This window comes from Caloenas nicobarica, chromosome 1 (assembly GCF_036013445.1).
Source record: "Caloenas nicobarica isolate bCalNic1 chromosome 1, bCalNic1.hap1, whole genome shotgun sequence".
Taxonomy (NCBI): domain Eukaryota; kingdom Metazoa; phylum Chordata; class Aves; order Columbiformes; family Columbidae; genus Caloenas; species Caloenas nicobarica.
In genome coordinates this window covers 54,377,240-54,389,924 of record NC_088245.1, presented here as the reverse complement: position 1 = coordinate 54,389,924, position 12,685 = coordinate 54,377,240, and the positions used below count along the sequence as shown (strand labels likewise).

At 36.7% G+C, this 12,685-nt stretch overlaps 1 protein-coding gene across 1 annotated transcript in view; it reads right to left on the bottom strand.

The window, feature by feature from the left end:
* Window positions 1-829: 829 nt before the first annotated feature.
* Window positions 830-12,685, bottom strand: part of PAWR (pro-apoptotic WT1 regulator) — a 78,635-nt gene continuing 66,779 nt past the window's right edge. The window contains exons 4-6 of the mRNA XM_065654716.1: window positions 7,341-7,488; window positions 5,843-5,947; window positions 830-1,096 (exon numbers count right to left, since the gene is read on the bottom strand). Coding sequence (XP_065510788.1) covers window positions 1,010-1,096; window positions 5,843-5,947; window positions 7,341-7,488 — 340 coding nt within the window. The 3' untranslated portion in view covers window positions 830-1,009. The remainder of the gene's footprint in view (window positions 1,097-5,842; window positions 5,948-7,340; window positions 7,489-12,685) is intronic.

Sequence of the window (12,685 nt, the reverse complement as noted above, 5' to 3'; positions counted from 1 at the left end):
AAGGTTTTCTTGAACCATTTGATGTTTCAAAAGGGCATGAATCGCTTGTATGCCTCTGTACCTTGTTATGTACAAAAATTTTCATCCAGCTTAAAAAATGAAAACATAAAACCCCTCAGATTGGTTATGATCACTACGAATTTTAAGATGACAACTTAAGTAGAAGAGTATTGCAAACGTGTCTTTGCTAAACTGAAAGCTCCAGGCTTTTTTTGAATTTTCAACACAGCAAACAAACTTACTGTCTGACAGCAAACTCGCATTTCAGCTTTAAAATAAACTGCAGTGCACAACTTCAATATGATTCTAAGAACTTATTAATGCTGATACCACAGGTGATTTATTGTTTTTTAGTTTTCTCTTTTTTCTTTTTTTTTTTTCTTTTTTTTTAAAAATAAAATCTCTGCTTCCTGCCAGAATACTGTTATACAGAAAAAAAATGCTACTCTCTACTATTGTCAGTCTTTCAGATACGGTAAGAAACCTCAACGTACAAGAGTTTTAGAGCAAGTAATCAATCTGCAAAATATTATACATCAGTAATAAGGCATCCACTTTACAGTAGTTTAAACAAAAATGAAGTATTTCCCAAAATATATATTTTGGATCTGTGTAAACAAAGCTTATACGTATTGCTCCCATTCATTTAAAAAATATACACCCACATGGACTGAAAGTGACCTTGATGCTATGAATTTTAAATTACTGTAATTTATCCAGGTGTAATCTGAAGGTAGAAAACCCAAATGTTTTCGAATTTAATATTTCAAAATATGTCAAAAATTTTAATTATTCTCACATGAAAAGCAAGCTAAAAATATACCCCAGATTTGATGCCATTTCATTGAATGAAGAAGAAAGTACTATGAAAATAAACATTCATCTCATTTCCTAACAATAAATATAAAGACAGTTATTATAACATACTGCAACACGGGAAGTATTACTATATTGACCTTAACGTTCAATCAGTAGTTTTTAAATCTTTCCTCATTGAGGCTTGAATCTTCTACCTTGTCAGCTGTCCAACAACTTTTAAGAGGGTTTTATTTTCTTGCTTCAATTGTTCATTTTCATCTTCTATATCATCTAGGTCCTGTGAAAGGAAAAAGAAAAATAAACATTTTTCAGGCCATAAATACAAACTCCATTAGGTGCAGCAGGAATTTAGAATCTTAGCTCTGAAATTAAGAAGTTGGGGTTGGGAAGAATTAGTGTCACAGTAGCTACTCTTAAATCTGTTAAACCAGATTTTTCCAAGTGTTACTGTAATTACAAAATATTAATGTTATATTCACATGTACAAGCGCCTTTAAATGGAAACATATAATCAAAACCAAAGCTACAGCAGGAATTAATGCATCAAGTAACCAAAATAGGATGTGTGTGATTATTTTATTGGAATATACAGAGTGCATTTTAGTCAGCTATTGCTTCTGCTCCCCAGACTCTGCTTGTCTGCAACCATCCCACTCACATGCACACATCACTGCTTACTTTTGCAAGACAACCTGCTTTGTGTTTTAAATTGAGTATCAAATTTTTTAGAGAAAGCAGTGCCTGAGCAGGCATTTTGGAACCTCTGTCTAAACTGCTACTGAAAGAACAGACAGCATACACCGTAATAAAATATAAATTATATATAATATAAAAATATAATTATATATAATTAAAATATAGATTGCTCCCACCCCAAATGTCCATCCCTCTTCCACCAGTTACCATATTTACCCAGTTTCTGTTTCACTTCTTCCTACCAAACATTTTCAAGCCTTTAAAGTGGAAACCAGTTAAATGGGCTGTTTAATATAAGCATTACTTCAGTAAAAATAATTTTACCGTACAAAAAAACCATTCAAAGACACAGAATGAGAATGAAAAAATTAAGAAACAGAAGAGTGACCTCAATGACAGCACTTTTAAGGAGGAAAATGAAAGGCAGGCAAAAGAGGAAGAACCAGGACTCTCATTAGAGATCTTCAATGCTTTTTGATTCAAGTGTGCAAAACCCTACTGTTGCCATGCTGGATTAAACATAAAACAGTAGAGAAAAGATAGTATCTATCTTGTTCTTTCAAGCTCTTAAGCAGCGTTTGACATACAGAGCCTACTGTCTTGTTTCTTTCTAGTGGGGCCATTCCAGAAGTGCACGCTAGAGATGTTGTGTTTAATCAATACAATGATCTTTGAAAGCCTCTTCAGTTTGCCAAGCCAGAATCCACACCGCAATACTTTTGCAATTATTCTTTTTTTTTTTTTTTTTAATGGGGAATCAAGAAATCGCCAGCAGAAATTCCTCTCTGCCTCACAGATGTAATTCTGCACCACAGGACGAATGACTTCCAGGAAAAGCATTTGACCACTCTGACATAACAGATACAAGTGACTTAAACATCTAAACATGAAATGTTTTGCTGGATAGCTACTATAAATACAGTTTACTATGTCATTGTAAGAAACACACTCAGTTTTCTCTCTTGTGAAGTTCAGATCAATAATCACATGGAAAGGACAACACTTTTCCAATAAAATGATATTTTTTACTTCAGCGTTTATAATACTGTGTTTGAACTTATTATTAAAGCTAGCCATCAGATGCCGCAATTAAAGCTTACCTAAAAACCTTCTGCTTAAAATATCTGTAATTTACTCAAAATGTTAAAAGTTTGTGGAATGTTTAAGCTACAAAAATAACATTCCAAAGATTATTACAAGTAGAAGTTCCTTGACTATGAGCCAGGAAAAATATCTATTGCAGTTTAAATATCTGCAGAAACAATGGACTGAGAGATGCAGGTGGGTTTTGCCACTCTGAAATTTAAAGTTTCTTTTTCAAAATTACAACAGTAATTCACGCTTATTAGTAAAAAACATGCAATAGCAGGAAAGCTTGGCTTTCACATACCAAAGGAACCAGCAACTACACAACTGACACTAACTGGATTGTAAATCTTCACTGACAGACTCTCTCCAAACACCCATCTAACTAAAATGACATCTTAGTGAGGTCAGAGATGACCAAGTGTAAACTAGTCGACAGTTGAACCTAGCCTACAAATATTTAAATGTCTTGAGATGCCTTTCCCTTCAGACATTTGAGGTTTTTATGAAGCAATTACCCCCTTCTTTCAAAAAAACGTGGCAGACATACTTTTAGTGGCTAATGTACGGGAGTGAAATAATGTCATTTATGGCAGAAAGCCTTTTCTGTTTCTCAATATAAATGCAGCTCATGCTCTTCGAGTGTCTTTGTGATGTACTGACTGATCTCAGTAAAATTATGTTCTTACATTAAACAGATATATTTACTTAAAAGGACAAAAAGTCTGCCAAGAAGTTTCAGGATTCTTGGAAAAACAGTTTTTCAAATACAACACAAGACCCCTGCCCATGAAGGATACATCCATGGTTATGAACTGGCTGAAACTTCTAGAAAGAGCATTTCTTTAAATATGAGGGCTGAGCAGTCAGAAGCTATGCAATGAAATGGCATTTAAAAAAGTTATTTAGACTCTTTGACTTGAAATTCTTTTCATGACTGTGCAACCTAACATGCAATGACTGCATATGTTGATTAATAGAAAAGACAGAGAAATACCACGAACGTGTAGATGGTCAAATTTAAAGATCCCTATTTAGGTTACCTACCAGCAGAACCTTTTAAAAAGATCTCTGGATTAGCTGACTAAGTGGAGTTTAGTCCTCAGGACATCCTTTTACCTGAGCACAAGATCACAACTGATGACAAGTCTACAGAGTAACATTCCAAAAAGAACAGATGGATGCCGAAGTGCTGGCTCTCATGATCTCAGTTATGATAAAGAACCTTAGGCAAACAGGACTACCCTGTTAACTTCCATCATGAGAATCATGCAGTATTTCTGTAGCTTAATATTCTAAATATTTCCTCTTTCTAAATCCACATGGATAGCCAATATAGAAGTGGTCATAAATCCAAGAGCTATTAAAAAAGAAAGTAAAACTGCATCTGTTTCGATGGGAGCATCGCTTGAGACATGGGTTCAAACTTTCGTAAGACAAACTATTAAGCTGGTCATAAAGTCAAAAGGCAGCTATTTCATCATTAGGAAAACCCCAAGGGATGCAAACATCAGTAACTTGCACTGCAATTAAGCTAATAGACAATGTTATAGCCATGATAAATGCTGACCTGACGGAGAAAAAAAAAAAAAAAAAAAGAAAACGTTATCTTCTGCATTTAAGAGAGGTTACCTATGGACCACCAATAAATTGGCTTTGTGTATCTCATGGAACAGTACCACTTTAGTCATTTCATAGTAAAGAAGTTTTTGGAAGGACTATACTCTGTTTATGTTTTCTTTCCGCGCAACAAGAAGAAATTGCCATCATACTTCAACAAAGGCAAGGCACAGGCACTGCTCGACTTCACTGCAAACATTTAAAGATGGTTTCTAGTCAGACGCTTGATGGATTTAATTTAGGACATCATACTTCAAACATAGCAGAAAAAAAAAATAACATTGTTTCTGGAACAGCAAACCTTGCAAACAGTCATGGTCCTAAAAAACAAGCTTTCAGTGATTTAGGTACTTTTGATTTGTTCTTTCTGACCTCTGAGTCAGGAAGTCAGGTGTGACCAGCAGTATTAAGTAGCTTTGCCATCCATTATGTAGAAGGAATGAACACTTGCCTTGACTGTAATAAGGTCATCGGCTTAGATGTGACAGATTCTTTGCAGAATGGAAGAACAGCATAAAGACCAATTCTCCGATTAAAACAGAAATCTCTCCAAAACAGACAAGACTTCATTTACCCTATGAATTAACCTCCAACTTTCTTTATAAAAGAAAAAAAACCAAAACCTGTTTCAGAATAATCTCAGCTACTTAAGTGCCCTAGATTAGTTTGCAAAGTTTTGTTGTCCTTTGCTATACATGAATAGTGCAAAACGAAAGTTTGTCACTAGGCACACAGAGTTATTGCCTCCCTTCACTCCAGTATTCACAAAAGCCAGTTCTGATTTTTTTCTTTTTCTGAATTTTTATGGGAATACCTGCACTGGACCAGCAGAAGCACATTTCCCTAGCACAGCCAGGCTCAGCATCTCAGCCAGCAAGTGCAAGATGAGGTCACTATCCCCTCTATGAAAGAGTTCCAGATTGCCCTTAAAACTGGGACTTGTTAAAATCGCTCTCTTCTATCAACTTTAAAACTTCTCATCCTGCCCCATTCCCACGCACGTCTCACTCTCCTACCCCCTCTTCTCCTGCCCACACACCTCGCCTGAGGGATGCTTGCCCACGTCTCCTGCCCTGTCGTCTCCTACCTTCATTTGGGGATCAACAACAAAGAGTATGAGAATATGTGTCAGAATATAAAGCATTTATTCCGAAACTTTCTACTATCATCTACACTATTATTAGTAATTAAAACCTCACTAAAATGAAATTAAATTTATCATTATTTTGGCTAACAGAAGTCCTAAGTAACAATTTTTTGAGAAAACTGTCAAACCCCCAACTTTATTATTTCCTGGAATGCTACGTACTGAATTGGGAAAGAAGAGGCAATACAGAAGTCTTGCTTTTATAACCTGGTTCTACGAACACTTATAGCAACAAGAAATCCAGGTAATCCAATAACACACAACTTACAGAAGTTAAACATGACAAACAAGTCACCTGTAAAAGATAGAAGTTATTGACATGCCTCTTGAAAAGTTACACAAATATAAAAAAACCCCACATTTAATTTCTTCTGACCTTGCTCAGTGGATTCAGGCACCTGAAAAAGAGCACGGAGAATGCAGAGATTTTATCTCCTCTTACATACAGCACCATAAAAGAAAGTATGTGCTTACTCTGTTTAATAAATCAATCTCCTCCTTCAGCTTTCCAATTAGTTCCTCTTTATCCTGTGTCATCTTCATTAATCTCGCATTTTCCTGTCTCTCCTTTGCAAGTTCCTAAAACCAGAATATGCAATGAAGTTTGAAATGTAATTTTTGGTTTTAAGAGACAGTTTAAAGCTATTACCATTTAAAATGAACAAAGAAGAAAAACCCACACAGGCTGCTTACCTGTAATTCTACCTCTTCAAGCCCTTACATTTCAAGGAGCTAAAGAATCATGTCTAAGAAAATATTTTACCCACAGCAAACCTGTTTGGGATCCCTGATTCCAGAGATATTTTAATGAATATTTAACTTAAGCATGAACCCAAAATTGGACAGGTGCTCAAAACAGAAGTAAATAAATGTAAAGTATCAGGTTCCAAATCTGTTATATTAGGAGGATTACTCGCCTTTTTTTTTTTTTTTTTTTTGGAAGGACAGTGGTGGTGTTGTGTTTGATTTTGTTTTTTTGGGGGAGTTGGAGGTCTACTACTGTTAACAAGGAATGAAGACTCACTGTTAGATCTGTGGGCCTGAATATGAGAAAGAACGAAAATGTCCATTAGGAATTCAGTACATGAGGGTTCAGGATACTGAAAGAAACCCCTTAAATCTTCCTCTATTTTCTGTGTTAGTGGCAGTTAAATTATTTCAGAAGGAAGCTGATTTGGAAGCGAGAATTATGGTGTACTTCACTCAAATCAGGCTTCCCCAGTCTGAAAAAAATAGTAATTTCTACAAAATACGCTTTATTTTCACCCTTTTAAAAAAATCTATTCATATTGTGTTTACTTAGTAACTTTCATCCACATGAATGCAAGAATATTTGGCAAGTTATCCACAAAAATCTGCTTCAAAGAAGACAGATAAGCCAGCAATAGATTACACAGATGACTTTATTTAGCGAAATGCTGTTTTAGGTGAAAATCTCAGCTTTAATATTATTACACTCTTTCAAAATTGTTTGTATGAAGAACATCTGATGTAATTAAAACTTTCTTTTAAATATGTACTTTAAATGTTTAAAACTTTAACAAACATCTGGATAGCAATTAACTTTTATACCTCAGTACATTAAAAAAATCCAAAGCAAGAAGGAGATTAGAAGCAGGCTTGCTAATTTTCTGAACAGACAGTGAGCCCCTCCTTCCCCAAGTTGTTTGCCCTTTGTTTGCCCTTTGTGTCATGAGGTATATATGAGAAATACGCAGAGAACTGCTGGCTCTCTAAGGGAACTATCTTTACCTCAACTATTTCTCAGTTATATACCAAATGAAAACTAAACACTTGTGATTAGAAAGTTCACTTTCTTCTCAGTCTGACTCTATACATTTTTATTGACATACCTATCTGTACTTCAAGCATTTAGCGTCATTTCTATACATTTTACTTGCAAACTTCTCCATGGGGTTTCAAAGGGACTTCATTTCAGATGTACGGCATGCAGGTGTTAGATGGTACTTACCCTTTCAAGTTCTTCAATCCTCTTTTCCAAAGCATTACTTGGTAGAGAACTGCCAGAAGAATTTGCATCCCTGCTGTATCTGCTGTAGCTTGTCCTCTCTGTCCAGGAATATCTAGTTGGAGCATCGTCTTCTGGTGCATTAGCTGTGCTATAAAGGCAAAGAGCAAAGCAGACGCCTATTTACACATTTAACAACACAGAAATGACAGAAGTAACAACAAGTGCTTTCCAAAGCACTCAACAGGTCAGTCTAATAAACTGCAGAGAACTTATTTCACAGCTCTTGTGTTGCTGAGAACTCACTAAATTCACTGCCTCCAGGAGTTGAATACTTGGATAATTCAGCTCTCATGACATAGGTAATCAGCTTTCAAGACAGGCATATCCTATCTTATTTTTAAAGTATGAACTGTGCACATTAAAGACCAAGCGAAACAATTTTATTTAAAAAAATAACATACCACTATGGACTTTAAACCAAGCACCTTTTTAAGCTGATGAAAACATAAAAGACGAAAAACAAGTACATGTCCAAACTGTAAGAGGCTTACACGCATCCATTGACTTTGCAGGAGCTATTGATATGGCCTGTAAGGAACTGGAAATCAAACCAAAGTGAGAAAGTGATGCAGCCCAACATATTAATTTTATGCCATTTCCCAATATTTTACTTCAGAACTTGGATATACAGCAGGTTGTCACAGCTCAGTTGGTAGGCACTCATTCATTAACTGGTGAGATGGTTTTTTTGCTTTAGATCATGTGTCTATTCCTTAAAAATCACTGCAATGGAATCTCAACAGATAAGCACTGCAAAGGCACATAAACTAGTTTTTAAAAAGCTTATGGGTTCTCCATTGTGATTGCTATGTACAAAACCGTGCTATTTTAAAAATATATATTACAAGACAAACATTTTCAAGGTCACAGATTTAACAGTGTTCTTCTCATAGCTATTTTTTTCCTAATAGCAATGTTATTTACCTTCTATGTAGAATCCAATTAATAATTAAGGGTAGCAGAACAGAGTGCCCTGGGACCAGGCAGAGAGATACAGATCTTTCACTCCCCCATCCACCAAAAGCACACTTCTTTGACTTTGAAAATATACAGCTGCACCGCCCAAGACAGAAAAAAAAAAATAAAAACAAACCAAACAAACAAATCCCCAAACAAACAAAAAACCTCCACAAATGACAAAAAGCCCCAAAAAACAACCTTGTTCAGTCTTTACGAGGAGAGCTTGAATAGAGACATTCAAAAGGCATGTGGACATGGTCCTGGGCAACTGGGTCTAGGTGGTCCTGCCTGAGCAGGGAGGGTTGGACAGGAAGCCCTCCACAGGTCCCTTCCAACCTCAATCAGTCTGTGACTCTGTGAAACCACGCAGCTGAAAATACGTATACAACGGTTTTCTAGAGCACTTAGGAAAAGAACGGAAAGCACTATGAGTATCCCTGCAACACAGAAGAGTATATGATTAATGTGTCCATTTAACAGTTTTGCAGGGGTTTTCTAGAGTTATGAAATGCAAAACTGTTAAATGAACACATTAATCATACATGTCATAATGCAAATCAAAAGCAGGAGTATCTGGCAAAAGGATATCTTTTCATGGATAGAAATACTGTTTTGCTCCAGTATGTGTGAAGTTTCCAAGGCACACTGACACAATTGTAAGGAATTTTGTAGCTTAACATTATTACCATATTTAGCACTGTTTATTCTTCATGTAGAAGTTTTTTTAAAAAAACATTTCTAGGACCGGATACGCATGTTGCAACACAACATAAGAGGAATATTTTAGTTTAACTCTTAAAGTTCTAGCTTATTTAGCTTTCTGAAAAATGTGTTGTTTTGTGCTGTTAATATCACAGGGATAGACCACACAAGAAAGTCTCAATTTTCCATCACTCAAAAATGAACTCTTTTGCCAATATACTGGAGTATCTCAGCTCAGCTCTGGTGATTGATATTGGCAGATGCTCCTACACGAAAATTAGAAGAAAAAAATACCTAGATAGGAAGGGTATCATTAATACTGAAAATTAACACATTTTCTGCATTTTCCCTGAAACTAACACTAAAAAATCTCATCTGTTCAACTGGGGAGCAGAGCTTACTGAAGCAGATTCCTTTTCAGTATCAGCAAGTACAAGGGACAAATCATGAACACTTCTAGGAAATGAGATTTAAGAAAACATTTAAGGGGGTATTAGTCTGTAATCTAACACAAGGAATGTGACAGATACGAAGTTCACTATTTTGGCTGGTATAACCAGTGTCCAATATACAGCAAAAGTAAAAATGGTACCATCTGAGACACGGTAGAAATATCTTTCACACAGCATGGAATTTTAGTCTTCAGATACAATGTCACTTTGTGAGCATTAAAAAAGAAAGAAAACTTATCTAGAATAACAATATCACTGAACTTGGTGTCTAAGAGAAAATACCTACCAGTCAGCCCCAGCGAAGACCTCTCTATGGAAATCAACCTGTATATTTTTTATATATGTATATATAGTACTACTACTAATGACAATTATGTTCAAACTGAAGAGCTTTGTATACTACTAAGAAAACAAATTGAGTTCGTGCTTTCTTTTTGGGGGGTGGGGGGCAGGGAAAGTGCATACATGTGACAGCAGAACACATTTAATTTGAGACTACAGCCAAAACCTTGCTTCCTCCACCTCCTACCTGAACAAAGGTTTACAAATACTTGCAACTTGAAGTTGCTGGAATCTCACAAAAGGTAGCAACGGAAAGAAAATCTATTGTCCGTAGATGTACATTGGGTAAAAGCCGTCATTAGCACCAGAAGAAAAACGATGGGGGTCTGCAAGTTGAAAAAATTTAGTCACTGCTCAAGAATGCAAGTCAAAATGTACTCCACATTTTAGCAGGCACATGACTGTTTCAACGCTTGCAGCTGAAACATCTGCCCACAGGCTGCAGGAAACAGTATTTTTAAAATTATTTTTCAATAAGAGTATGTGAGCTTGTATTTGTAGGCATAGGTGCACTGGATCAGAGTGCCCACCCGGGGAGTAGCAAATGAGAATGTGGCTGTACAGAAACATCCCTCACTGCTGCTTCAAAAAGGCATGTTCAACCACATGTTCAACAAAACTCAACCTGTTGTTCCACTAGCTTACTTTTAATTGGAATGCTGAAAACACAAAACGCTTTTGCAACTTAAGAAGACCTGCTTTTAAAAGATTTTCTGGCTGTACTTTAACAAAAATCATACAGCAAAATCAACCCACATCATGGTTTGACTGCTCTTACACAGAAATGAAAGTTTTGTTTCAGAATGATGCTCTAGTCATTTTTTAAAATAATATCAGTTATTCACTCAGGGGCAAGTTTAATAGAAATGTTTCAGAAAAGGAGAATGAATTTTGCTCTTTCCAATGCCTTTGGTTCTCTCAATGTCTTCCAGAAGCACTGTCCAAATAGCAATTTCATCCAATTAAAATCACCCAGTCAAAACCAGATTTCATTGATTTCAACTACAACACATTTATTTTTATTTCCAGAATCTTGTAACTATACTTGATTCAGGAACTCCTAATTAATTCTGTCCTTGCAATCCATTCAGTTGCTAACATCTTCTTTAGAAAAATGAGCAAAAGACAGTATTTCTAAAGACTATCTTGGACTTCTGTTGGTTTGGACTGCTTAAGCCGAGCCTGTGGCTTTCAGAGCTGAGCTAAGGAAAGGCAGTTGTCTTCTCTAGAGCCACCTGTTCCCAGCCTTCTCCACTTATCCTGGCTTTGACCTTCAGGTGACTGCGTAAGAAACCATTCCAGGAGCTGATGCAGCAATCCAGGAACGTAGCACAAGGAAGTCATCGGCCTCCAGCCACAGCAGCTCCCTGAATCATAGAATCATTTTGGTTGGAAGAGACCCTTAAGGTCACTGAGTCCAACCATAACCTAAACTAGCACTAAACCATATCCCTAAGAGCCTCATCTATACACGTTTTAAACACCTCCAGGGATGGTGACTCCACCACTTCCCTCGGCAGGCCTGACAACGCTTTTGTGAAGAAATGTTTCCTAATATCCAATCTGAACTTTCCCTGGTGCAACTTGAGGCCATTTCCCCTTCTCCTGAAGCATCACCCTGCCCAGCTGCACGAGGGACAGTGCACTGGCACGAGGGACAGTGAGGCACTGCAGCTGGCTCAGCTTACACCACCAAAAACTTCTGCAGAAATAAACCCTACGTGTTTATGCGTTCCCATAACATCAGCATTGGCTGAAAAGGGGATACAGAAGTCAAGAAAAGCACCTTGAGTGATGCCTATCTAATGTAAGTATTTCTATCTGCACAGCAGTGGTCCTAATGGAACAAGCCAGATGAGGCAATGTTTCCACAGCCACCCCTCGCCGCAAAACTCCCAAACACAGGCAAGCAGGCAAGTCTGGGCATAGTGCTATGAAACAGTATTTTGCAGCGGTATTTTTTTTGGAATTAGCGAGACCAAAGTTAGTACGACGGAATGTAAATTGTTAAAGTTTAAGCTTTGTAGTAATCTAAAAAACACTGAGCAAGAGAATTTCAGCAGCTCCAGTGAGCGCCCTGACGCAGGATAACTTCTTCTCTTCTTGTGGTCTCTTCTTCCTCTTCTATTTTTCAACTCTGATACAATTCAGTCTTTTAGAATTAGTGGGCAGGGGTCTCTGTCTCTTGGGTTCCATATTAGTGTGCTGTACTAACCTAAAAGAAGGGAAAAAAACTCTCTGATATTTTGTCTGGAAGCCACAAACCCATACCATATTTTATTCATTTCCACTAATAAACTTATAATGGGAACACACCCCTGAACCACTATGAGATTTTAATCTAACTCTTTCTATAAACTGATCCAGCCTGTCTGATCCCTGAACCATGCAAAAATCTCAGTTATTTTAAATCCTGATTTGCAAGATTTTCTTTTCAATTTGAGACATTTCTAGAAAAAGAAGCTAAATAGGTTCAAAAGCTAGTAGGATAGTCTCAAAAATAAGCTGCTAAAACAAATTCTTTGTGCTTATAAAAATATTCCTATGTCCACACACATATCCTGCTTTACTGTTACTTGCAAACAGAACACAAAAGCGGCATAATTCATGTTTTCATGTAGATTACACTCAAATATTTCAATCAACACAATACCCTTTGCCCTTGTCGTTTGAGAAATCAGTGATGACACCAACTATGCTGGCAGAATCAGACCTGAATCAGAAAACCATTCTTACTAATGGCAACGTGCTTTTTGCTTTAAAACAACTACTAACAAAGCAGTGCAAAAACTGGTAGACCCAGTCACAGTAACAGCAGTTTGGAATGGT